Below are 26,694 nucleotides of genomic sequence, written 5' to 3' on the forward strand. Positions count from 1 at the left end.
GGTGCCAGCCCGGGGCAGCTGGAGCAAGACAGAAGGACAGACCAGCTGCCCTTACTCTGCACTGACCCACAGGCATCCTCTGGTCTCGCAGGACTCGCTCTGTTCTCCCTGAGTGCAGCAGAAATGCTGAGGGTTTCTGACACCCAACAACATTCCCCAGGGTGGGAGCGGGGAAGGAGCTGCAGAAACACCAAACCTCTCCAACTCAGTTTCTCAGGCCTGGGGTGCAGATGCTGACAGCCCCTTCTGCACCAGGAGCAGTTCCAGCTGACAAAGCTGAACCCCAGGACTGGCCCCTGCCCCACCCAATCACACAGGGTCAGGCTGACTGCTCAAGAGCCCCTGGGCAGAGACCCTGCTCTTCATTGCACACTCATCAAGCACTGACGTGGGCTCCAGCCAAAACATTCTCCTGGAAAAAAGAAAAGTGTCTCTGTCTGTGACGGGGTGGGAGGGTCTGTGGGAAATGGCCTTGGTTTTTCCCAGAGAAGTCTCCCCTAACTTGTCACTGTCCTTTCCTCCTTGCACACGTCCTCATGCCCACAGGCAGCAAATGTCCAACAGCAGCTCCATCACCCAGTTCCTGCTCCTGGCGTTCACAGACACACGGGAGCTGCAGCTCTTGCACTTCTGGCTCTTCCTGGGCATCTACCTGGCTGCCCTGCTGGGCAACGGCCTCATCATCACCACCATAGCCTGGGACCAGCACCTCCACACCCCCATGTACTTCTTCCTGCTCAACCTCTCTGTCCTTGACCTGGGCACCATCTCCGCCATTGTCCCTAAATCCATGGCAAATTCCCTTTGGGACACCAGGGTCATTTCCTATGCAGGATGTGCTACCCAACTCTTTTTGTTTTTATTTTTCATTTCAGCAGAGTATTCTCTCCTCACCATCATGTCCTACGACCGCTACGTTGCCATCTGCAAACCCCTGCACTACGGGACCCTCCTGGGCAGCAGAGCTTGTGTCCACATGGCAGCAGCTGCCTGGGCCACTGGGTTTCTCAATGCTCTGCTGCACACGGCCAATACATTTTCACTGCCACTGTGCAAGGGCAATGCCCTGGGCCAGTTCTTCTGTGAGATCCCCCACATCCTCAAGCTCTTCTGCTCACACCCCTACCTCAGGGAACTTGGGCTTCTTGTGGTCGGTGCCTGTTTAGCATTTTCGTGTTTTGTGTTCATCGTGGTGTCCTATGTGCAGATCTTCAGGGCCGTGCTGAGGATCCCCTCTGAGCAGGGACGGCACAAAGCCTTTTCCACCTGCCTCCCTCACCTGGCCGTGGCCTCGATCTATGTCAGCACTGGCATATTCACCTACCTGAAGCCCCCCTCTATCTTTTCCCCATCCCTGGATCTGGTGGTGTCTGTTCTGTGCTCGGTGGTGCCTCCAGCAGTGAACCCCCTCATCTACAGCATGAGGAACCAGGAGATCAAGGATGCCCTGTGCAAACTGATGACTGATATTTTCCTGAAGCAGTAGTCTTCTTGTCACCTTCTGCATAACAGTTATAAAACAATTCATTGCATTACATCTTCTTTTTTTGTGTGGTTTGTTTGTTTCTTTGTGGTTTGTTTTTCTTCTTTAATTTTTCCTTTTTTTTTTTTTTGTGGTGGTTTATTTTTCGTCACTAGAATATTGTCATCCCCTTTGTAATTCACTCTGTTATGTGCCTTTCTGTCTGAGTGGACTTTTAAATAAAGAGTTGTTTTTATGTGTTTAACCATAACAAAGGCCACCACAAATATTTGGGAATATTTCCTGAAATCCTTACTCCAATGTAATTTTGGAGGTGCAGGGACAGTTTGTGTGTTTGTATGGAAGGAAATAAAGTGCAGGTACGGCAGTGTCACTGGGGAGCACCGTTTCTGGATCTTTGGGGGCTGTTTTTTTTCCACTTCCAGAGTTTCCTTCCCACCCCTGGTGTTGGTTCAAGGCTTGAGTGCTCTGGCAGCTTGGTCACCATCCTGCTGTGTATGAGACCTGTAACCGCAGGCAAGGACAGGCAATGGGCACTGCTGTGACAGAGCTGCCATGCATAATGAAGGGTGATCTCCTCAGGGCAGTGCCTGTATGTTTATGTGTTTTTACAGAGTTTCTCTCAAGAACAAGCCCAAGAAAGTTGCCCACAGATGCAAACCCCATTGTACAGCTGAGCAGTGTGTGTGTGCAGGGCTGGCACACAGCAGTGTCCCCTCACAGCCAGGCCTCCTGCCAGAGACCTGCAGGACCAGCAGAGCAGGGTACGACTGGTGCCCGTGTGCACTGGACACCGCTTTGGAAGGAGCCTCAGGTCAATCATCATGCATTGTCCCTCAGGACTACCGTTTCTAACCCTGGATCCCACCTTAGCTCAGAGAGGTTGTTCTTCTTTCCATGAAGATACATTGAATGAATAGGTCTGAAGTCCATGTTGCACTGTACAGGTGAGTTGTAAACATGCACATCATGTATGTGAGGTGAGATGAACCCAAGCGAGCACAAATGCCATCAGCTGTTCCGTGGGGGTACCATGAAGGCCTGCTTCCTTGAACTGGGATCTTCTTCCTTGAACCAAGGTCCATGTGTCCATTCCTCATGATGTGGGAAATCTGAGATGAGTACAGAGCAGGTGACACACCAAAGGGATGAGATACTTCCCATCCTTTGAGTGTCGTACCAGGAGGCCAGAGGGACACTGTGACTCCTGCCTCTGTGTGAAAAAGGGACAGACTCCGTCTCTGAACATCCCTGGGTGCATAATGAGTTCTCAAGGCCAGGTCAGATCCGGATGCTTGATGGAACCCTGATATTGGTCAAACTCCTGTTGTCTTCCCTGAGCAGCAGCAACTGTAGCACAGCCAATTCAGCCCCGGTTCTAAGAATGTGTCATGTAAATCCAATATCGGGTGATAACGTGTTGGGTGTTACAAACTACTTGATCATAGAGAAGAAATGGAAAATATCTTCTGTCAGTAAGCTGGAGAACTCTCCAGTCAATGAGCAGGTTCCTATGGGGACCTGTAATTGCCCTGGTATTCACTGACCAGGGAAAGTGGCAGGTGCCAACAGTCCAGAGGATCTTGGGACAACTTCTTAACATGGCTTTTTGGTGGGCAGCAGGGATGATTCTCGCCTGGATCTGGAAGTGGCAAACAAGGAAGAGTTGGTGAGGGATGTGAAAATCCATGTCCACCTTGGCTTTTGTGACCAGGAAACAGTGGGGTGTCAGGCACTAGAGGGGAGAGAGGAAGGCCAGCAGCAGAGCACAGGCTGGTGGGCTCCAGAATTCCACATAATAGGGGACAACTGCCAATAGAGGTGGTGACATAGAAGTAGGTTTGAAGTGTGAAGGAGCTCAGGAAATAAGATCAGCCTTACAGGACAGCCTGCTCCAAGCACAAGAATGATCTCTCTGAGTTCCCATGAAAAGAAGCATTTATCTTGTGAGGCTGCCCATTCGAACTCTTGGAGCTCCAGAGCAAAAAGGTAGTACACAGGAGGTAGAAGCAGGGGGAGCTGCAAAGGAAAAATTTAGAATCCTTGTCCAGGAATATAGAGATGATGACAAAATTCCCCTGGAGATGATACCTGCAGGGGAGGCTGAGGGAAGCAAGATGAGCTGACACTGCTTCCTTTGCCAAAAACAGTGGGAACATGAGGCTGCTGCTGAACAATAAGAGTAGAATCAGACAGGACTGAGGTTCCTCATGGCTTCTTTGCTTCTTGCTTCACCAGCAAGGTCTCCTGGGACTTTGTTCCTGAAGGCAGGAGTCTGGAGAACACCCAGCAGTGGATGGGGCTCAAGTCAGGGGTGACCTGAGCAAACTCAGACACCATTACAGAAAAGGAGATGGAGCATTTGACCAGCTCCCTGAACACAAGTATCGCTGTGCTCTGGCACCTGAAATTCTCAGATACAACCACCTCTTGGTCCAGAGGAGTGTGATTCCTCTTGAGGTGTCCTGGACTATGTCCTCACTCACATGGTGATTCAGGCACCCACTTTTCTGACATGTTCAGTCTTTACCAGGAGACACTCCACATCAATATGAACTGAAGGCTGCTGATGCCACCTGTTCTGGAAAGGGAGAGAAGGGCGAGCAGGGAAGGACATAAAATAAATTTGCCTTTATTGCTGTTTATAATGGAAATGCTCTCTGTTTGGCTGTTCCTGAAATCTCTCTAGTCATTCACAGCAGACTTGAAGACTTTAGGAAAATGGTGCACAGATCCTTGTCTTGTAAGAGCATTTTCGGTGTTACTGAGCCCTCTGCTGCCATGATCCTGAACTGCAGCTACTGAAACAATGAACAAACCTCTAATTAAGTGAAAGGCAGAAGCAAACCCCAAGTTTCTGAGGGTGTTTGGGACCCCACGAAGGGCCATCAGTGACACAGCTGTGAAGGAAACAACCAGTGCAGGTCCCTGTCCCTGGAGGCTGGTGAAGGAAAGAATTGGAGACACTGGTTACAGGTGGTGAAGGAAATGTGGAGGTGGCTCTGATGCCATGTCAACCCTTGATGCTTGTTTGTCACCAGAATGGTTGAACCCTTCCCTGGTAATTTTTTCTCAAATGTTTTTCAAGGCTTTTCCTGTGGTCAGTGTGAGTGTTTTGTGTTTTCAGGTGGGTTTTATGTCAAGTGCTGTTGCTTTAACTGCAAGGCTCTGGTTTTCTGTGGAGTTGGAAATGCCTGTGAGTTCCTCACAACTCATCCAGGTTCTTTCATACACCTGACAATGGTCACCAATCACCTCAATGTCCCACTCCCAAACTTGCTTGAATCCTCTATTCGGATCCATACCCCATCACACCAGGAGGTTCATGCATCCACCAGGCTCATAGATGATTCCTGAGGTCCATCCAAGTGTGGGCAGTGTAAGAGAGGAGCAGAGCAGGATCAGCTCATGGGCCATGACTGAGCACAGCCAGCCCAGCAGCAGCCATTCCCCATCTCCCAGCACAGCCATGCCCACAGGATGGAAATGTCACTGCCATACATGATTAGCCCAAGAGAGGCCTTGAGCTTCTTGGTTCTTCATGGTGCTTATTATAAACTTCCTCGCTCTCTCCAGAGTTCATGGTGACATTTCTCGTCCATAACAGCCTCTTTATGACCATGTCTTACTAAATGGTTGTCTTTTTATGGTCATTTGTTCAGAAAAAATAGTTGCAGGAAAACACCCTATATGTCAAAACTGATGTCGAGTGAAATGCCGTAAAGACCTGATGAGTTCCCCCTGTGTCTGTGTCTGTGTCTCTCCTGGAAGGAGTCTGTCCCAGAAGGGGATCCAGCTCCTGCCACTCTGCAGAGGCACATGAGCAGTGTCCGTGCACCTGGGGACACAAAGGTGACGTTTGCCAGACCACCCTGCATCTGAACCCCTTAGGTGTGTGCTTGTGGATGAGGTATGAAGCCTTATAGAGAAAATACCTATTTAATTGTCATTGCCAGAGGGGCTACCACAGATGCAGGGTACTATATTACAGATATTTAAGTGTAAGTATGTTAAATGTGTTGTTTGTTTTTTTTTTTTTTCTTTAAAAACTGACATTCCTAGACAAATTACACAAACACTTGAAGGATTATTGATGTTTTTTAATGTGATTATCCACAGGAGGCCACCAGCTTTGCGTCTCAGGAACTGGGATGCCAGAGTTCAAGGGCAGGATGGTTTGGGCTCTGTCCTGGGATCTGGAAACTGAAACGTGCTCCCACCTCCCAACCCCCTGCCCTCCTCAGTGAGGGTGTGAGACATTCTGCCAGCGAGGGCTGAACTCACAGTCATGGCCAGTATCTTATGTCCAACTGCAGCCAATGGTGTCCTGCCAGCTCAGGATTGGAGCTTCCATTGCTGGAGGTATTTAAAGACATGGAGATGTGGCGCTTTGGGACATGGTTTAGTGGTGGTCCTGGCACTGTTTGATTTATGGTTGGACTCCATGTTCTTAAGGGTCTTTTCCAGACTACATGATTCCATGATTCTATGATTTGGGTTAAAATCATTTCAATTCCATCACCTCCAGCTTCCCTCAGAGGCTGCTGTTCCGTGGCACAACTGTCCTGGCTCTCCAGGCAGGTCGAGCACTGGTTTGGCACCTGCATTGGCAGTTTTCCCCTTCCTGGGGTAAAAGGCTGTTGAGGAGAGACAGTTGTAGGATTTGGGTCACAGGGGTTTGAAGCAATCCTTCCAAAATCTGAGCAGGCTGAGCTTTGGAGCCCAGGAAAAAAGGAGATGCTCTGAAGGATGTTTTTGAACAGTGGTACTGTCACTAGTAACAGTAACAGGGACCTCCTTATTCTCACTGATGATCACGATGATCTAAATCTCTTTAATTTCAGTCCTAACAGTCATTCGTGCTTTTCCAAGCATCTACTACACCTCAGTAGTTGCGTCTTGAAAGAAGTTCTTAGAACAATGCACTTTTTTAAACATTTTTTTATTATATAAAGAATACACCTCTTGGATGAAATTACTCCAAAATCATCCTTCTTTCATAACTTTTTTTTTTCTTTTCCTGCTGTGAGGTAGAGGTGGCATAGTGGAACAGTCCCTTTTTGAGACCAAGAAGGCCAAGGAACAGATCCCAGGTCAGTGCAAAGGCACAAAGGACACCAGAATCTTTATGTGGTGTGCACTGACACACACTGTCACCTGCATTTCCAGTCTCTGCAGTCCCAGCTGTGCAGTAGAGTCTGGAGTTCTGAGCTCCCTTCATCTGCCCTGTGTGACACCTGTAAAATGGAACTACCCCAGTCAAATGGCTGGTTTTGATTCTCTTCACAGCCTGAAGCATCACATGGGTCAGGAGATGAACCAGGATACCCAACGAGGACTCACATGCTCTGCACTTACAGTTTAGGTGTTCACTGGAATCTCAACAGACACGTCACTTTGATATCTGGGTTCAAGGAGCTGGCCAAGAGCCTCGTCTCCATTTCTGTAATGATGGCTTTGCTGCCTGGCTGATGTGCAGACTCTGTACACGGATGCTGACACCTCTTGAACAACCTGCTCTGAATGGGTTAACAACATGGGCTGTTCTTCCTGGAAGGGCATTAGGACAGCAAACAAGAAGACCCTGGGCAAATGAAAAGGGATGCAAAAGTTGTGGTGAAGACTGTTCGGGGACACTTGTAAAACATCCTGGCGCCTTATGTGAATTATTTATGTGGTCAGGGAGAACCTGAGAGCTTTTTCTAAACTGAAAACATGAAGGGGAACGAAGCACAGTGTCATTCAGGCTCAAAGGGACCTCAGCAGGTGTCTTGACCAACCTTCTGCTCACAGCAGGGTCAGACCAGATTACTCGGGGCTTTATCCAAACACATCCTGGTCACGTTCTGAGACAGACTGAGTGTGCGCTCGTGGGAAACAGCTTCCAGTGCTTGACTGTCCTCAGGACTGGAAAGTTTCTCCCTTTCTACAGCACCTTTCCAAGCCCAACAATCCAGATTTTTTTTTACCCATCTATTTACACACTGAGACAGACCATAGTATCCCACCTTGGACACAAGAATATTGTGGGGGATGATGCTGAATGCCTTGCTGACTTCCAGGTAACAGACCATCACTGCTCTGCCCATGCCCACAACCCTGTCCTTTCCTCACAGAAAGCAAAGAGGATGGACAGGCACAACCCGCCCTGGGTAAACCCCATCACCTTCTCTTCCAGAAATGGGGTCCCAGTGGACATGTTCTGGGGCACAGCCCTTAGTTCCCCTGCTCACCCATTGGCCATTCTGAAAAGTGCACACACTGTGTGAGAGCTGCCAGTGGTCAGGGAGTCCCCCCAGTCTCCATGAGCTTTCCAAGATGGTGGGGAGTGGCCTCCCTGTGACATGGTCCTGCTGTCTCAGCTCCTGGGATGCTGCCACTGCTGTCCCATAGGCTGGAAAGGGTTGTGTTAGTTCCAGTGACCCCTGACTTGATCCCCATCCACTGCTCGTTGTTCTGCCTCCAGTCACAGAGAACTGGGAGACCTTGGTGGTGAAGAGGGAGGACAAGACACACTGAGAATATCACTTCTCTCCCTTCTTTAATTAATCAATGGCCACACAGGGTCTTTGTTTCTCTTTTAACTGTTCCTGCAGTAGTAACAGCTCATTATGGGCCCTTGAAGTGCCTTAGAGGTCCAGACTGAGTTCTGATCTGGGCTGTTCTGTGCTTGGAGGCTGCTGTCCTTGCAGACCAGATGAGCTCACTTCTGCCACCCTGCCTGGCAGTTCATTCCACCCGTGTCACAGCTCTGTCTGCAGCACTGGCAGCTCCAGCTCCCCAGTCAGGTCCCTGGCTGAGGCCATTGCCTCACATCTGGGCTGAACCACCCCAGCTGTGGCACCAGCCCAGCTCTGACCTGCCACAAGAAACCTGGTACAAGTGTCCAAGAGCCCATGTGTGCAAAGGCTTTGCCTCAGAGCACAGACATGACATGGCCAAAGATTGATGAATGTCCCTTTACACCTAAGAGTATAAAAGCAGAACAAAATGCCTAAGTTCATTCAACTGAAGATATTTCTCCCCCAGTTTGCAGAAATTAGATAATTTGCTGTAGCATTCCTCGTGTCCTATGTAAGGATGGGACAAGAAAATATGATTCTCATAGTGATTTATTTTTTTAAAACTAAATATACAGTACTGGAAAGAAGTGTCTCTGAAGAGAAGAGAGTATCAACATCACTGATTACTTCAACTTTGAAGTTGTGCCCCTGGAGCCCCAGAGGCATGTGGAGGGAGCCCAGAGGGGACAGAGAAAGGGACATGAGGGGCTGCTCCTGTGCTGCTGAGCTGGGCTGGGCTCCTGGGACAGAGGGAGCTCCTGGCAAGCGGCAGCGCTGCAGAGAGACAGCTCTGCCCAGGAGCAGCTCCTCTGCACACGCAGCAGGGTTGAGGGCTCTGCCTGCAGCACTGAGGGCACAGGAGGCAGGCACAGAGAGGGGAAAGGCAATGTAGGTGGCTGCTTGCTGAGGGCTCATTGAGAGACAAATCTTCACAGTCCTTACATGGTAAGTCTCTAGCTGTTGGACAATACTGCTGCATTTCCTGGAGAGAGACCCTAAAGATGATACATCCTACAATTTACAGGATCTGTCAGGTCTCTCTCACAGTATCTCTGCTGTAGAGAAGAACACACTCCAGAGCGGGGCTTCCCTGCGGCATCATCAATGGGAAAGGGCATCATGGCACCTTCTGCTGAGGGTGACTGCAGGGGGAGCTCCCAGGGGTGCCCAGGGCTGTCCTGCAGAGCAGGGTCCCTGCACCCCAGGGCTGTGCCGGGGCAGGGACTCTGCCATCTGCCAGGGTCAGCGCTCAGCCTGCCCAGGGAGACCCCAACAACAGTGAGGGGAGAAGATGTCACATGAAGGAGCAAATGCTATAGGGCAGGAAATGTGTTTCTGCTGTGGAGAGGGTGCTCTGTGGGTCAGCGCTGCTCACAGCTCGAGATCACCCCAAGATTTTTCCAAGGGGATGCCTCAAGGACAAGATCAGTGCAAGGATTACCAGACAGAAATGGAGCTTTCCTGAGCCTCTCTTTTCAGTTTCCTATCCCAAGGGGTGGGGGTGCAGGAAAGGATAAAGTAAAAATGAGCTCTCATGCTTAAACAAGTCACTGAGACTCCTGAACTGCAACTGTGAGTGATCAGTACATCTGCCAGAAGGCTCATAACATCCCTTCACCACCCCTCTGCCTCTGCACAGCACCTGCATCACCTTTGCTGGACCCGTCAGCCTAGTCTGACCTGTCCTGTTTTCCAGCCTGCAAACAGGAAGATGCCCCCAGGCAGTGCCCTGGGAACAGGCAGGATCTGTAGGGCCGGGGGAGGGCACAGAGGGTGGGATGGGGTCTGTGAGCACTGACAGGGAAGAGACATGGACAGGGAAACACCTCCCAGGGGGAGAATGATCAGAAATGAGAGGAAATTAGGCCTGGAATTCTATGGGAGGGAGAACAGAGAAAAGTCCCTGTGATCCCCTGCAGTGCAGATCCCTCCTGTGAGCAGCCCCCTGGCCTCCTCTCCCACCCAGCAAAGCCTCTGCCCTCAGGGCCGGGGGCTCCAAGGCATGGAGCAGCTCCTGTGCAGCCAGAGCTCCAGTTCCTCTGCAGAGCACAGGGGCTGAGAGCAGCTGCCCGGCAATGTTGGTGTCTGGGAGGTGGCTGCACCGCTGGGGAAGGGTGACGCTGTCTGAGTGCCCGGCTGCCTCTGCCCTGGCCTCTCTCACACCCACCCTCACCGCATCGTCCTTCTTGCTCCCCTGCTCTGGGTCACTGCTGTTGGGATCTTGTTCTTGCTGTCAGGCTCTCTGGGGACGGCAGTTTCAGCTGCAGAGTCACAGCCTGATCTTGTGGGTCCTTTCCTGCAGGTGTGTCCATGGGAAGATGTGTCCCAGCTTTGCTTTGACCTGTGGGGTGTGGGCAATGCAGTCTGTGGGGCTGGGGAATGAGGTGAGTCTCCCTGAATCAAATGCCATCCTTAGAATTCTTGACTGTCTCGTTGAGATTTCCTTCCTATCTGTGAGGTTTCCTCCTAGAATGCAAACCTGTCCTACAGCATCCTTGTGTTATCTGAAAGCCCCATGTAAATGCACAGAGATGCTACAACAGCAAAAATGTTGTTGAGTTTGTGAAATGAGCCGTGTGTCCAGGGCTAAATGTGGAGTGCCGAGACCTTGGGAAAGGGTGAGCCATGTCACGGTCTGAGTTGGCTCCCTCTGCTCTCAGCAGTGCCTGGTGGCTTTTCAGGGTAACATGGGAGTGTGATCAGGCTCCATCTCAGAAAGGTGCCAGCCCAGGGCAGCTGGAGCAAGACAGAGGGACAGAGCAGCTGCCCTCACTCTGCACTGACCCACAGGCATCCTCTGGTCTCGCAGGACTCGCTCTGTTCTCCCTGAGTGCACCAGAAATGCTGAGGGTTTCTGACACCCAAGAACACTGCCCAGGGTGGGAGGGCAGAAGGAGCTGTAGAAACCCCAAACCTCTCCAACTCAGTTTCTCAGGCCTGGGGATACAGATGCTGACAGTTCCTTTGCACCAGGAGTGCTTCCATCTGACACAGCTGAACCCCAGGACTGGCCCCTGCCCCACCCAATCACACAGGGTCACGCTGACTGCTCAAGAGCCCCTGGGCAGAGACCCTGCTCTTCATTGCACACTCATCAAGCACCGACGGGGGCTCCAGCCAGGACGTTTTCCTGAAAAAAGAAAAGTGTCTCTTTGTGGGAGGGTCTGTGGGAAATGCCTTTGGTTTGTCCCAGAGTAGTTTCATCTAAACCATCACTATATTTCCCTCCTTGCACAGGTCCTCATGCCCACAGGCAGCGAATGTCCAACAGCAGCTCCATCACCCAGTTCCTCCTCCTGGCGTTCACAGACACACGGGAGCTGCAGCTCTTGCACTTCTGGCTCTTCCTGGGCATCTACCTGGCTGCCCTGCTGGGCAACGGCCTCATCATCACCACCATAGCCTGGGACCAGCACCTCCACACCCCCATGTACTTCTTCCTGCTCAACCTCGCCCTCCTTGACCTGGGCTCCATCTCCACCAGTCTCCCCAAGTCCATGGCCAATTCCCTCTGGGACACCAGGGCCATTTCTTATATGGGATGTGCTGCCCAACTGTTTTGGTTTGTCTTTTTCATTTCAGCAGAGTTGTATCTTCTCACTGTCATGTCCTACGACCGCTACGTTGCCATCTGCAAACCCCTGCACTACGGGACCCTCCTGGGCAGCAGAGCTTGTGTCCACATGGCAGCAGCTGCCTGGGCCACTGGGTTTCTCAATGCTCTGCTGCACACGGCCAATACATTTTCACTGCCACTCTGCAAGGGCAATGCCCTGGGCCAGTTCTTCTGTGAAGTCCCCCAGATCCTCAAGCTCTCATGCTCCAACACCTACATCAAGGAACTTGGGCTTATTGTGGTTAGTCTTTTAGTAGCATTTGGGTGTTTTGTGTTCATTGTGGTGTCCTATGTGCAGATCTTCAGGGCCGTGCTGAGGATCCCCTCTGAGCAGGGACGGCACAAAGCCTTTTCCACCTGCCTCCCTCACCTGGCCGTGGTCACCCTCTTTGTGAGCACTGGCATGTTTGCCCACCTGAAGCCCCAATCCATCTCCTCCCCATCCCTGGATCTGGTGGTTTCTGTTTTGTACTCACTGGTGTCTCCAGCAGTGAACCCCCTCATCTACAGCATGAGGAACCAGGAGCTCAAGGAGTCTATAAGGAAACTGTTGATTGTTTGCTTTTCAAAAGCAGTAACAAACTGACCTCAATCTTCTGCATGTCACTTGCAATAACGTATTACTTGTTCAGCCTGAGTTCTGTATGTTGTTGTTTTTGTTTTGTTTTGTTTTGTTTTTTTGTTTAGTTTTGTTTTGTTTTTGTTTTGTATTTGTTTTCTGTTTGTGTTTTGTCTTTTGTGTTTGCTTTTCTTGGTTGTATTAATGCTATCCACAAGAAAAATCATTTGTCTTCTTATGGCTGTGTCCATGTCTACCTGTCTAGTGTGTCCCGTCGTCTTTGTGTAAATAAGCACTCGTACTCTCTATGTGTATGAAATGAAATAAAGGACCCCACACTGACTTGTTTGCCCAGAATCCTCTCTCTGAGATCTCTGGAGCTGCAGAAGCCATGTCTGTGTGCTGAGGGGGAGTGTGTAGGAGCCGCCCTGAGCTGGGTCTTCCTCCCATCCTGACCAACATGAATCTGCGGACTCACCCCACGGTCCTGGGCACCACAGCCCACTTTCTCTGCAGTGCAGCACTGTCAAGTTGGGGTTGTATGGAGCATGGAAAGAGGGTGCAGGAACAACCAGAAAAGTCAGCATAGCTCAGCTCTCTTGGGAAAGGGCTCTGTGGGGAGATGGGATTTTCAAGGAGAAGCGTGTGGCACGGAATGTGTGCAGAAAAGAGGTGGAAAGAGAAAGCCTTTGCTGCAGGTGGCAGCCTGGGGCAGGTGGCCCTGGCACTGTGGCAGCAGGACCTTCCTGAAGATCCCCTAGGTCAAACGTCTCATGCTGTCCTGGGGGGCAAGTCTGGACCTGGGTCTGCGAGCTGCCTGGGCTGGAGATCCTCTCAGCATGCCGGCTGGATGAACATTCTCACTGTCCTTCATTCTCACTGGTCCCCACTGCTGTGGGACCAGTTCCAGTGTGGCTGCTCTGCCGGGCTGGGCTGGGGAGAGGGCAGGGGCGTGGCAAAATTCAGGAGGGGGTGGGAGGGCTGAACTGGCAAATGCCCCAGAGAAGAAAACACCAGTGAACAGCTGAAGTGTGTGAGTGTGCAGGGCTGGCACACAGCAGTGTCCCATCCCAGCCAGGTCTCCTGGGAGAGCCCTGAAGGACCAGCAGAGCAGGGGCTGGTGTGTGCCCATGTTCATGGGACAAACTGGGGAAGTGTCCCCAGGACAGTCATCACAGACCAGCCCCTCAAAACCACCATTTCCTTCACTGGCTCTTCTCCCAGCCGAGAGAGGTTGTTCATCTCTCAACACAAGGACACTGAACGAGTAGGTCAGAAGTCAATGTTTCCATTGTACGGATAAGATATGAGTGGCTGGGAAGTGGCTGGAGGAAAGGGATCTGCGGGTGTTGACTGACAGTTGCTGAACATAAGCCAGAATGTTCCCAGGTGGCCAAAAAGGCCACCAGCATCCTGGCTTGTAAAAGGAATAGGGTGGCCAGCAGGACTAGAGAAGTGATTGTGCCTCAGTGATTGTGTTCTGAGTGCTGGTGAGGCTGCAGCTTGAATCCTGTGTTCAGTTTTGGGCCCCTCATCATAAGAAGGACATCCAGGCACTAGAGAGAGTGCAGAGGAGGTGACGAAGCTGCTGAGGGGCTGGAGCACAAGTGTGATGAGGAGCAGTTGAGGGAGCTGGGGCTGTTCAGCCTGGAGAACAGGAGGCTGAGGGGAGACCTCCTCACTCTGTGCAACTGCCTGAAAGGAGGTTGGAGCACGGAGGGTGTTGGTCTCTTCTCCCAAGTAGCAAGTGACCGGGCAAGAGGAAATGGCTGCAATTTGCACCAGGGGAGGTTTAGATTGGATACTAGGAAAAAAATCTTCCCAAACAGGGTTGTCTGGTGGTAGAACAGACTGCCCAGGGCAGTGCAGGAGTCACCCACCCTAGAGGGGTGTAAAAGACATTTAAACGAGGTCCTTAGGGACGTGGTTTAGTGTGAGAGCTGGGTTATGGTTGGACTCAATGATCCCAAGGGTCTCTTCCAATCAAATTATTCTATGATTCAATGATTCTACCTCACGTGGGAGTCCACAAAGTCAACTCAGTTGTGGACGTTGACAGAACCCTGACATTTCAGTGTGTGACTCTGGGAACAAACCCCACTGACCCTGTGAGATTCATCTCAACTGCCCTGGACAGGCTCATTCCAAGTGCTCCTGTCTGTTACGTCACCCTGGCCTGTGATTCTGGATTGCGCTTTCAAACTGACAGTGCAGCTAAGGAGGACCTGGCATCTGTCAAACCCATCTTCAAGAAAGGCAGGAAGGAGAATTGGAAGAATCACAGGCTGGTCAGCCTGCCTCTGTCCCTGGGAAGGTGATGGGACAAGTCCTCCTGCAGCCATCTGCAGGCACTTGAAGGACAAGAAAGGGACTTGTGTACCAAAATGGGCAGGGGAAAGAAAGGCATGTTATGTGTATGAAATTGTGCCAGGCCTTGGACATGGTCCCCCTTGGTGTCCTTAGAGCTGGACTGGTGCTGTCTGGACTGAAGAACTGGATGCTTGGTGGGAAGTTCACTGAAATATCAAGCCCAAATATAATCTGTGATGCAGTGTCCTCTGCGCAGTTACTTGTGCCATCCCTCAGTGACCAGCATTTGGGCCGAAACTGCTGAAAGTCTTTATTCTCCTTTCTGTGATGTGATGGAGATGACACAAAACTGAGTGGAGGCCTTGAACAACCTCACTTGGTCACCATGCTTTGAGAAAGAGAGTGAAACAAGAAGATGTTCAGGGATCTCTTCAAATCTGACCTACTCTATGATTCAATGAATGTTTCCCCTGGACAAGTTTTTGAAGATGAAAAAAAAAAAAGGCAAAGGAGGAGATGGTATCAACATATAAACAGCAGTTACTGAAGAGAATTTTCTCCACTCAAATAGTTAGAAGGAAATATATTTGTTTAATCTGGTCAGGTCCTGTGTTATGCCTGGGTTATGAGGAGGGTGATGGGTGGGTATGGTATGATGAGGTCACTTGTGTCTCAGGAACTCATAACTGAGTTGGAAGGGTACGGCTGTGAAGGGGACAGTAGGGTCAGTTCTGTGTCTGGAGGGGACAGGCCAGCAGCAGGGACATGGCTGGGAAAGAACCTCTGTCAACATGCCCGCAGGTCCTACCCAGGAAGAAGGCTTGGAGCTGGGTTGTCATGTCCATCACACCTGAGAACATGACGGGACAGCAGCAGGAACATGGTCGTGTCTATCAGAGAAGCTGGAAGACCAGCAGCAGTCATGGGATTTAGGAGATCATGGAGAGGTTCCTTCTCTCTGGTCAAGTGCAAGACCACAAGAAGACTAACAGGTTGCGATCCCTGCTTGATGGGCAGTTTCTGAGATGGTAAAGGTTTCTCAAGAAGTGGGAAAAAGCGGCAGAGAAAAAAAACAGTCACAAAGTGCAGACTGGGAAGTGGAGACTGGATATCAGGAGGAAGAAATGTCACTGGAAGGGCAGTGCTGTGGTGCAAGAGGTCACCCAGAGAGAGCTGGATCAGCCCATGGTTTGTGTTCCAAAGAGCAGCCAGCGAGGGTGCGGACACATCAGTGAAGGTGCAGAAATGCTGGGGTGAGAGCAGGTGGGGAAGCCAGATGGGTGTCTGCAGCCTGCAGGGAAAGAGGGGCAGGGGTAGGACTGTGTGGAACAGGCTATGATGGAGATGGCAAAGGGCGCTGGCAAGGCTGGAAGGCACTCAAAGAACCCAGATCTCTGTCCACTTGGCCATGGCAGCTGCCTCTGTCACAGAGGCCCAGGAGAAGACAGGTTGTCCTCATGGAACTGGGGCCTCATTGCCTCCTTGCAGCCCCATGGGGAAGCTGGAAGTTGTTGTACCAGTGTTGTCCTTCCCTCAGCCTTGCACTCCCAGCGTCCCAGGAAGAGTCCTAAGCCGTGTGTGCTTACATCTCATCTGTACAATGAAAACATGAACTTTTGACCTAGTATTTCATAGAATCATAGAATGTCTTCAGTAGGAAGGGACCCACAGGATCATAGTCCAACTCCTGTCCCTGCGCAGGACAACGATGACAGTTCACATTGTGTGTGTGAGGAGATTGTCCACTCTCTTCTTGGCCATGGCACATCATCGACTCCTTGCACCCCCATGGAGTGTCACACCATTGTCCTGCACTGGGCATCGCACTCCCCACATCCCCACCAAGAGCCCTGAGCCACACGTGAGGGACAGGATCTCCCTTCCTAGGGGCAGGGGCTCAAGGCTTGGCCATTGTCCTTCATCAAACAAACCAAGGGTTTTCTCAGCATCAGAGCTGCTGCACTTTGCCTTTGCCTGATGCAATCACAGCCTCCAATTATCTGCTCTAACGAGTCCCTGGGGAGGCTTTGTCAGTAACAGCCCTCAGTGGGGCCCATTAATGCTTCAAGGTACTTTGGAGTTTGCTTCTGACTTGGACTTCTTGAGCAGATTCTTCAGTCTGTGCTTGGTATCTGAGGTTCATGGACTCAGCACCAAATATGCCATGGGGCTCATTAAAACACAGAAAGCCCTAAGGAGTGATGTTTCTTTCTGTAATTTCATTCAAATCTTCAAGACTTGTAGAACTAACTGGATAGGTTTCAATGGGACACTTGCTGATGAAGATTTCAAAGATTTCATAAAGGAGGGTTTTTTCTTTCCAGGGTATTTTCTGTCATTTTTCAGTGTATAGAAGAAATGACAGCAGCATTCTACACTGGACATTGATCCCGAGGGTCTCCTGAAGACATCTGGACAGGCAGGAGAACAGTCCCTTGAGGGTGGACACTGTATGGACAACCTCGCTCCTCACCCCCACCCCCAGTCTGCCAGTTCCCTCATTGGCCACCAGAGACTGCATCACTTTTCCTCACATCAGACTTCTCCACTGAGCTCTGCAGGAGATGCTGCAGCTCCTGTGCACCAGCTCCACCTGCTCTGCTGTGTCAACACTGCACAGTTTAATAAACAGTAAAACACTTTCCTCAGCTGTGTGTGTAAGCTGGATCTGATGAGGTCCACCATCCACAAGGGACATCCACACAAGAACTGGTTTAGACAGAGAGATAGGAAAGGATAGAAATAAACACAATGAACGTGTTGATCGCCATGTTAATTAGAGCTCTGAAGAATGGGGCAAGTTTGTAACTCCCTGAAGCTCGAAGCAGAAACCAGACAGTTGAGAGAAACTGAATGACCAAAGAGCAAGTGGAGGAGAATCTTGAGAGCACTGGGAAGGGAAATGTCCAGACAGTGCTGGAAAGTTGTCCTTTGACATGGACATTTAATCAGGAGAGGTGGAAACTCCCAAATGATGAGGGAGATGAAATAATAGAGTACTGGTAATAGAAGTACAGGGGAAGACCAGTATATCTTCTCCTATCCTTAGTACACTTCCCGGTAATTCACTTTTGTGGCTTTTCTTTTTTCCTTTGTTTGTTTTAAGAAGTAAAAAAAACCAAAAACAAACAAAATAAAACAAGACCAGAAATCACACCAAAAAAACACACACCAAAAAAAACAAAAAACCACAGCAAACACAAAAAACACACACAGAAAAACAAACAAACAAAACCCCACAAAAAACCCACAAATCCAAAAAACAACAACAAAGAAGTGCACCTTTCCAGGCAGACATCAGTCATCTGTTGTGTCACCATGAACAGCCAGTGCCATTTTAGGGCCCCACTGTACCTGAGGTGCTGGCCTGGGATTGGCCTCTAGCACACAGGGCCTGGGGAGACCAGAGCACCTTGCAATGCAGGTGGAGCCTGGGCAGGGGTACCCAGGGCATCTACACTGGCACCAGGTGTTTGTGTCCCTGGAGCTGAAGACATTTGTGTCCTAAATCCATGCCCAGTTCTGCAAAACTCTTTCCTTTTCAAAGAACAGAACCTCCCCACAAAGAAAAATAAAGAAAAATGTGTTGACACCTTCCTTTGTTTTGGATCTTTGTCTTCAGTTCTTCTTATTTTAATTTTCATTGACATTAACTGACATCGGATGGGCCTGCAGGCATGAAGCCAAGATCATTTTGTGTCTTGCATAGCGCCCCATGCCCTCTAAACCTTCCCTGCCCAGGACTCCTCACACTTTCCCCAGAGCGAGTCACACTGAGGTGTTGGCTGGTTCCCTGGCTGAGATGTTGGTTTAGATGGTCACCTACAGCACAGGTGGATCCTGCCCCATCATCATCTGCTCTGCTCCAGTTAGAAACAGAGCCCAACATCACCATGGGATCATAGGAGACCTGAGGTTGAAGGGACCTCAGGAGTCTGCAGTCCAACCTGTCACCAACTGGGTCACACCAAGATGTTCAAGCCTTGATCCAATTAGAGCTTTAGCAGGACTAGAGGAGTGATCATCCCTTTGTACTCGGCACTGGTGAAACTGCACCTTCAATCCTGGGGTCAGTTTTAGGCCCCTCATGGCAAGGAAGACATTGAGGTGCTGGAGAGAGTTCAGAGGAGGGCGACAAGGGTGGTGAAGGGTCTGGAGCACCAGTGTTATGAGGAGCGGTTGAGGGAGCTGGGGTTGTTCAGCCTTGACAAAAGGAGGCTGAGGGGAGACCTTGTCGCTGTCCACAACTGCCTGAAAGGAGGTTTGATCATGGTGGGTGTTGGTCTCTTCTCCCAAGTAGCAAGTGATAGGACAAGAGGAAATGGCCTCAAGTTGCACATGGGGAGATTTAGATTGGATATTAGGAAAAAATTCTTTCGGGAAAGGGTTTAGAAGCAACAGAACAGACTGGCCAGCAAGGTTGTGGAGTCACCATCACTGAAGATGTTTAAAAGACATATAGATGATGCACTTAGGGATATGTTTTAGTGCCAGATTTAGGTTATGGTTGGACTTAATGATCTTAAGGGCCCCTTCCAACCACAATTATTCTCTGATTCTATGATAAGTCATTTTTGGTATTTTCTTCCTCAGAGGACCATGCAACCTCCCTGAGAGCCAGGACTTTTCTGAGGTGTTGGAGAGATGTCTCACGGTCACACCAGCCAGTTCCACCAGCACCTGTCTGTTCCTTCCCAGACCAAACCTTTTCTCCATATCCCAACCTTCCAGGTGAATTTCTGGGACACAGCAAATCCTGTCCAGGTCTTCTGGGCCTGTTCAGAAGAGAGCAGCAGGCCAACATGTTGATGGGCTCTCTGTGCACCTCAAAGCCTTCCTGACCATTTTTGTCAATGCTCCACTTACACCCAACCTTTCTGGTCCTTAAGCTGTGGATGAGGGGATTGAGCAAGGATGTGGGGATGGTGTTGAAAAAAGGCTTTGTCAAACTGTCTCGGGAGGGCTGTTCTGGGCATCCCACAGTCAAGGATGAAGGTGCTGTAGAAAACAGTGGCATTGGTGAGAGGTTCAGGTGGAGAAGACCTTGTGCTTGTCCACACTGGGGTAGAGAGCAGTGATGCATTCATGGGATGCCCATATGAACAGGAAGTGAACAAATGGCTCCAGGGGGACAAAATGCCTTCCAACCAGTTCTTTACCCATCACAGATGCACCATCCAGGCCATGAGCTGCAGCTTCTCCAGGAGACGCTGTGGGATACGGTGTCAAAGGCTTTACTGCAGTCTAAGGACACAACACCCACAGCCTGTGCGGCGGATTCACTCCCCACGACAGACTTTCCCTCATCTGCTCAGCCGGTCACCTTGTCATAGAAGGAGATCAGGCTGGTCAAGCAGGACCTGCCTTTCACAAAGCCATGCTGATTGGGCCCGATTTCTCATCTGGTATGGGTGACCTCACAGTCCTTTCCCAGCCATGTTCCTGCTGTTGGCCTGTCCCCTGCAGAGGCAGAAGTGACCTCACAGTGCCCTGCACAGCCATTGTCTTCCTACTGGACCATGAGTTCCTGAGACACAAGTGACCACATGGCATCGTACCCAGCCATCACCCTCCTTGTGGTCCAGTGTGTGAGCAGATCAAACTGAGCTGCTTTCATCAAATTTATCCAATAGATTTCCTATCAAGGGTTTGAGTGGAGAAACGTTCCTCAGAGAAGCTGCTGTATTTACTCTGGGGCATTTTATATCTCTACTGCTGCCTTTTTTCCTTCTTCCTCTGTCTATTCTGTCTTGAAAGAGCTCTCCAAGGAAAAGATTCATTGAATCCTACAATAACGCAGGTTGGAAGAGACCCCTGAACACCATCTTTGTCCCACTGACATTTATGGCACCCCAAGGAATAGCTGACAGCATTTGTGCTCCCTTGGGTTCATCTCACCACATGCACACAGTGGACATGCACATGATGTGTATGGTTACAACCCATCTGTACAATGAAAACCTGGACTTTTGACCTAGTGTTTCATAGAATCATAGAATATCCTAGGTTGGAAGGGACCCACAGGATCATGGAGTCCAACTCCTGTCCCTGCACAGGACACCCCACAGTTCACACTGTGTGTCTGAGGACATTTTCCAGTCTTTTCTTGAACACTGTCAGGTTGGGGCCGTGACACCTCCCTGGGAGCCTGTTCAGTGTCCAGCACCTCGGGGTGAAGAACCTTTTCCTCATCTCCAACTGACTCTCCCCTGGCACATGTTCCTGCCATTCCCTTGGGTTCTGTCATTGGTCACCAGAGAGAAGAGATCTGTACCTACCCTTCCTTCTCCCCTTGTGAGGAAGCTGTAGCCACCATGAGGTCTCCTTTTAGTCTTCTCTTCAGCTCTGATGCTCAGAAACCCCTTGGTTTGCTTTCTGAAGCAGAAAGGAGAAGCCATTACCTCCAGGCAATGGGAAGGGGGATCCTGTCCCTCACATACGGCTCAGGGCTCTTCCTGGGACCGTGGGATGTGGGTGTGCAAGGCCAAGGGAAGGACAACACTGGGACAACAACTTCCAGCTCCCCATGGGGCTGCAAGGAGGCAATGAGGCCCCAGTGCCATGAGGACAACATGGCTTCTCCTAGGCCTCAGTGGCAGAGACAACTACCATGGCCAAGGGGACAGACCCGTGGGTTCTGTGGGTCCCTTCCAGCCCTGCCAGCACCCTTTGCCATCTCCACCACAGGTTGTTCTACATAGTCCTACACCTCCCTCTCTTTCCCTGCAGGCTGCAGACACCCATCTCGCTTCCGCACCATGTTCAAATTTGTCAAATATATTTCCTATTAACAATGTGAGTGAAAACCACTCCTCTCTGGAACTGCTGTTTTCATGTTAACAACTTCTATATCTCCTCTTCTGCCTTTTATTTTTTTACTATTCTTCCACCTATTCCTTATTCAGAAACCTCTTCAAACAAAAATTTTGTCACATCAGACAAAAACTGAGGTTTGAAGAGAGGCCTTGTCTCACTCATCTTCTCTTGCTCTCATGCAGGGTGAACCAGGTGAGGTTGCTCAAGGCCTCCACCCAGGTTTGCATCATCCTCAAGGCACTTAAAGTGCTCTCTGTTATATCATAGAAGAGGAGAATAGAGATGTTCAATAGTGTTGACCAAGTGCTGGTGACTGAGAGATGACACCAGTAACTGGCTGCATGGAGGACTTTGTATCACTGATGATATGTGGGCTTGATGGTTCAGCCAGCTTCCCACCCAGCATCCACTTCTTGAGCCCCATCAGCACCACTCTGGCCAGAAGGAGACCATGGCTGAGGCCTTGCAAACGCCCTGTACACAACATGCCTTTCTTTCCCCTGTCCATTTGGGTTCCTTCCATGTCCTTCATATGCCTGGAAATGGCTGCAGGAGGATGCGTCCCATCCCCTTCCCAGGATGGAAGGAAGGGCAGCCAGTCTGTACTTATCCCGGTTCTTGTTTGTGCTTTTCTTGAAGATGGGTTTGACATCTGCATTTTCTAAGGACCCCAGAACCATTCTGGTTTCTATGGCACCTTTGAGAGCACAGTCCGTAATCACGGGCAAGGGTGACAGAGCAGACTGGAGCACTTGCAATGAGCCTGACCAAGGCAGTTGAGATGAATCTCACTGAGCCAGTGGGGTTTGTTCCTGGAGTCACACACAGAAATGTCAGGTTCTGTCAGGTGTCCACATCTGAGGTGACCTCATGGACTCCTTATGCTCCCAGGGATGCTCAGAGGCAGAGTCTGTCCCTTTTACACACAGAGGCAGGAATCACAGTGTATTTCTGGCTTCCTGTTGCCAATCCCAAAAGATGGGAGACACCTCAGCCCAGTGGTGTGTCACCTGCTCTGCACTCATCTGGGATGTCCCACGTCATGAGGAATGGACACGGGGACCTCATTTCAAAGAAGAAGATCCCAGTGGGTGTTTTCCCATGGGCTGTTGCTCCCAATATTAAGTGACCTCAGGCCCATGTCTGTGCCACAGGCCTTCATGGAACCCCCAGGAATAGCTGACGGTGTTTGTGCTCACTCGTGTTCATCTCACCTCACATACATGATGTGCATGCTCACATCTCATCTGTACAAAGGAAACATTGGACTGCTGAACTACTCATTCATTGTCCATCCATGGAGGGAAGAACAACCTCTGTGGGTGAGAGGCCAGGGCTGGAAATGGAGGTTGTGAGGGGCCAGTGCATGGTGATTGCCCTGAGGCTCCTTCTGAGGGGTGTCCAGTGCGCAGGGGCTCAGCCCAACCCCTGCTCTGCTGGTCCTGCAGGTCTCTGGCAGGAGGCCTGGCTGTGAGAGGACACTGCTGTACCAGCCCTGCACACACACACTGTTCAGATGTACAATGGGGTTTGAATCTATGAGCCAGTTTCTTGGGCATGTTCTTGAGAGAATCTCTGTAAGAAGACCTAAATCTTCCCATCCTGCCCATAGGAGATCACCTTTCAATCTGGAAAGGCTGTTTTGAGGCCAGCTCTGTCACAGCAGTGCCCATTGCCGGTCCCTGCCTGCGCTCACAGCACTGACACACAGCAGGACGGGGACCAAGCTGCCAGAGCACTCAGGCCTTGCACCAACACAAGGGATGAGAAGGAGAGTGTGGGACTGGAACCAGAACAGCTCTGGAAGACCAAGCGCTGGTGCTCCCTGGCAGGGCTGCCAGGCTGGACTCTTTTCCCCTCCACCCATGCACACAGAACTGTCCCTGCAGCTCCGAAAGGCCTTGCAGGAAGGATATAGTGAAAAACAAGTCACTAAAGAGCCCTTTAGTTTGTTCAAAGACAAGGAGAGCACTGCTTCTCATTTACACAGCCAGTGGTTATAAAAGAAAAGCAGACAGTGGATTAGACAACATTATCAAAATAAAAAAAAAAAAAACTACCAACAACAACAGAAAATCCAGATGACAGGTTGAGCCTTTAATTAGCTAAATTAAAACTCTGTAGAAGCAGATGGGTAGTTTATTGCTTCAGAAAACACTAAGATATGAATTTCCACAGGGCATCCTTGAGGTCCTGGTTCCTCACGCTGTAGATGAGGGGGTTCACTGCTGGAGGCACCACCGAGTACAGAACAGACACCACCAGATCCAACCATGGAGAAGAAATGGAGGGGGGCTTCAGGTAGGCAAACATGCAAGTGCTAACAAACAGGGAGAGCATGGCCAGATGAGGGAGGCAGGTGGAAAAGGCTTTGTGCCGTCCCTGCTCAGAGGGGATCCTCAGCACAGCCCTGAAGATCTGCACGTAGGACACCACAATGAACACAAAACATCCAAACACTAAGCAGGCACTAATCATGATAAACCCAGCTTCCCTGAGGTAGGAGTGTGAGCAGGAGAGCTTGAGGATCTGGGGGATTTCACAGAAGAACTGGTCCACAGCATTGCCCTTGCATAGTGGCAGTGAAAATGTATTGGCCGTGTGCAGCAGAGAATAGAGAAACCCAGTGGCCCAGGCAGCTGCTGCCATGTGGACACAAGCTCTGCTGCCCAGGAGGGTCCTGTAGTGCAGGGGTTTGCAGATGGCAACGTAGCGGTCGTAGGACATGATGGTGAGAAGAAAAAACTCTGCTGCTATCAAAAAGACAAAGAAAAAGAGCTGGGCAGTGCATCCTGTGTAGGAGATAGACCTGGTGTCCCACAGGGAGTTTGCCATGGATTTAGGCACAGTGGTGGAGATGGAGCCCAGGTCAAGGAGGGCGAGGTTGAGCAGGAAGAAGTACATGGGGGTGTGGAGGTGCTGGTCCCAGGCTATGGTGGTGATGATGAGGCCGTTGCCCAGGAGGGCAGCCAGGTAGATGCCCAGGAAGAGCCAGAAGTGCAAGAGCTGCAGCTCCCGTGTGTCTGTGAATGCCAGGAGGAGGAACTGGGTGATGGAGCTGCTGTTGGACATTTGCTGCCTCTGGGCATGAGGACCTGTGCAAGGAGAAAATGACAGTGACAAGTTAGGGGAGACTTCTCTGAGGCAAATAAACAGGCTGTTTCTCATGGAAAACCCCCTCCCTGATGGAGGGATGTGAGCAGCCCGGACCCACACAACACCCTCCAACCGCACAAGCTCCCTGCCTGCCCTGCCAGGGGTTGCTTCTTCCCCCCACAGCTGCTGCCATGGGATCTCCCCGGGCAGGCTGAGCGCTGACCCTGGCAGGCGGCAGAGTCCCTGCCCCAGCACAGCCCTGGGGTGCAGGGACCCTGCTCTGCAGGACAGCCCTGGGCACCCCTGGGTGTACAACTTGCTTCTCAGATTTTCAAAGCTGCTGAAAAAGATCCCTGCCCTGACAGATCCCACCAGCTGTGCCTGTGCCAGTTTTAGGAGATGCCTCCAGGAGCTACAGCTGCATTGCCCTGCACCCAGAGACTTACCATGGCAAGGGCTGCAAAGGTTTCTCCTCCAGTGAGCTCTCAGTCATCCTCCCAATCCTGACCACCTTTAATCTCTCTCTGCCTTGCTCGTCTCCCTGAGATCCCCAGGCAGAGCCCTCAGCCCTGCTGCGTGTGCAGAGGAGCTGCTCCTGGGCAGAGGTGTCTCTCTGCAGCGCTGCCGCTTGCCAGGAGCTCCCTGTGTCCCAGGAGCCCAGCCCAGCTCAGCAGCACAGGAGCAGCCCAAGGCGCTTTAATGACCCCTCTGGTGGGTTTGGTGCTGAGCCCATGAACTTTAGACCCTGAGGAGAAGCTGAAGAAACTTCTCAAGAAGTCAAAGTCAAATTCAAACTCCAAAGTTTCTTGTAAAGCTAATGGATCCCATTGGGGAACACTACTGAGGAACTGTCCCCAGGGTCGGTTAGAGCAGAAAACTGGAGGCAGAGATGACAGGTCAGGTAGAGCAAAGCAAAGGTCTGTTGGAAAGTAAAATGTGGGAAAGCAAGATGTGCGGTTCCAACCACCTGGATGATAAAGGAAGATCAATACTAACATGATCATCCAGATGGTCGAAGACATAATAGTAACATAGTAAAATATAAAGGTCCTTGGACAGATTACTTTGAAGTACGTTTCTCGTAACTGTAAAAAGTTATAGCCCAGACTCGTGAGAATGGGATCTCGGGCCCGATAACCACCCCCAAGTGCATGGGATGTGTGAATGTCCTTGGGTCTGGTCTGTGAATGAGTGGAAAAACAAGTGAGACAAATATCACTTGAGTTTAGTGTGTTCTTAATAACAATTAGTGGAAAAACACCTTTTTGTAAACATCTTAGTCCATGCCTGTATCTGTAAATCCTATAAATTGTCAATGGTGAATAAAGCAAGCAGCCTAATCCTAGGCCTAGGTCAGCTCTCTGCTTGGCCAGGCTCTGCGCTCCTTCCTGAACAAGACCTCTGCCTCTGCATGAATTTCTGTCTGCGTCCCGGTATGTGTCGATCCTAATTGCCGCAAAGGTCTCTCTGATGCTGAGTAAACCTGGATGTGTTTCATTAACCAAGGAGCCAAGCCCAGACCTCCAGCCCCTGGGAAGTCAGATCTGTCCCTCACATGTTGCCCAGGGCCCTTCCTGGGACAGTGTGATGTGGGGCTGTGCAAGGCCAAGGGCAGGACTACGGTCCCACACCTCCCAGGTTCCTGGTTGGGGACAAGGAGGCCATGAGGCCCCTGTGCTGGAAGGACAAGGTGTCTCCTCACAGGCATCAGAGGTGCAGACAACAGCCATAGCCAAGGGGAGAAGGAGCTCATGTCTGTTGGGGCTTTCAGCCTCTTTACGTCCCTTGATCATCTCCACCACAGCCTGTCCTGTGCTGTGGCATCCCCTGCACCTCTTTCCCTGCAGGCTGCAGACATCCCCCCTGCTGCCCCACCTTGCTCTTGTCTGAGCATCTTCCTTCCTTTGCTGAGCTCTCTGCATCCTCCCCAGCTGTTCCTTGGGCTGATGCAGACTCCCTCTGCTGACCTGCTCCACCACAGCACTGCCCTTCCAGTCACATTCCTTTCTGCTCATGTCCAACCTGGACCTCCCCAGCTGCAATCTGTGCCATTATTTCTTTCTCATGCTTTCCCACTATGAAGAAAACCTCCACCATGTCTGAAACCACCCTTCAAGCACTCTCAGGCTACTCCTGCACTCCTGCAGCCTCCCCAGCGCTGCTGGGCCAAAGCAGCCCAGGTCCCTCAGCATCCCACACCATGTGCACAAGGTCCTGAACCTGCCTTGGCAGAGCCCTGCACTCTCCAGTT

The 26,694-nt window shown here is 50.8% G+C and overlaps 1 protein-coding gene across 1 annotated transcript; it reads right to left on the reverse strand.

Annotated features, from left to right (window-relative positions):
* Positions 1-23,504: 23,504 nt before the first annotated feature.
* On the reverse strand, positions 23,505-24,419 carry LOC136113854 (olfactory receptor 14J1-like). Its single transcript, XM_065859088.2, has one exon. The coding sequence runs from the start codon at positions 24,417-24,419 to the stop codon at positions 23,505-23,507; it is 915 nt and encodes a 304-aa protein (XP_065715160.2).
* Between the last annotated feature and the right edge of the window lie 2,275 nt (positions 24,420-26,694).

This window comes from Patagioenas fasciata, chromosome 29 (genome assembly GCF_037038585.1).
Source record: "Patagioenas fasciata isolate bPatFas1 chromosome 29, bPatFas1.hap1, whole genome shotgun sequence".
Lineage (NCBI taxonomy): Eukaryota > Metazoa > Chordata > Aves > Columbiformes > Columbidae > Patagioenas > Patagioenas fasciata.

Coding starts and splice junctions, on each gene's coding strand:
- LOC136113854 (XM_065859088.2), bottom strand. CDS start 24,419: ATGTCCAACAGCAGCTCCATCACCCAGTTCCTCCTCCTGGCATTCACA.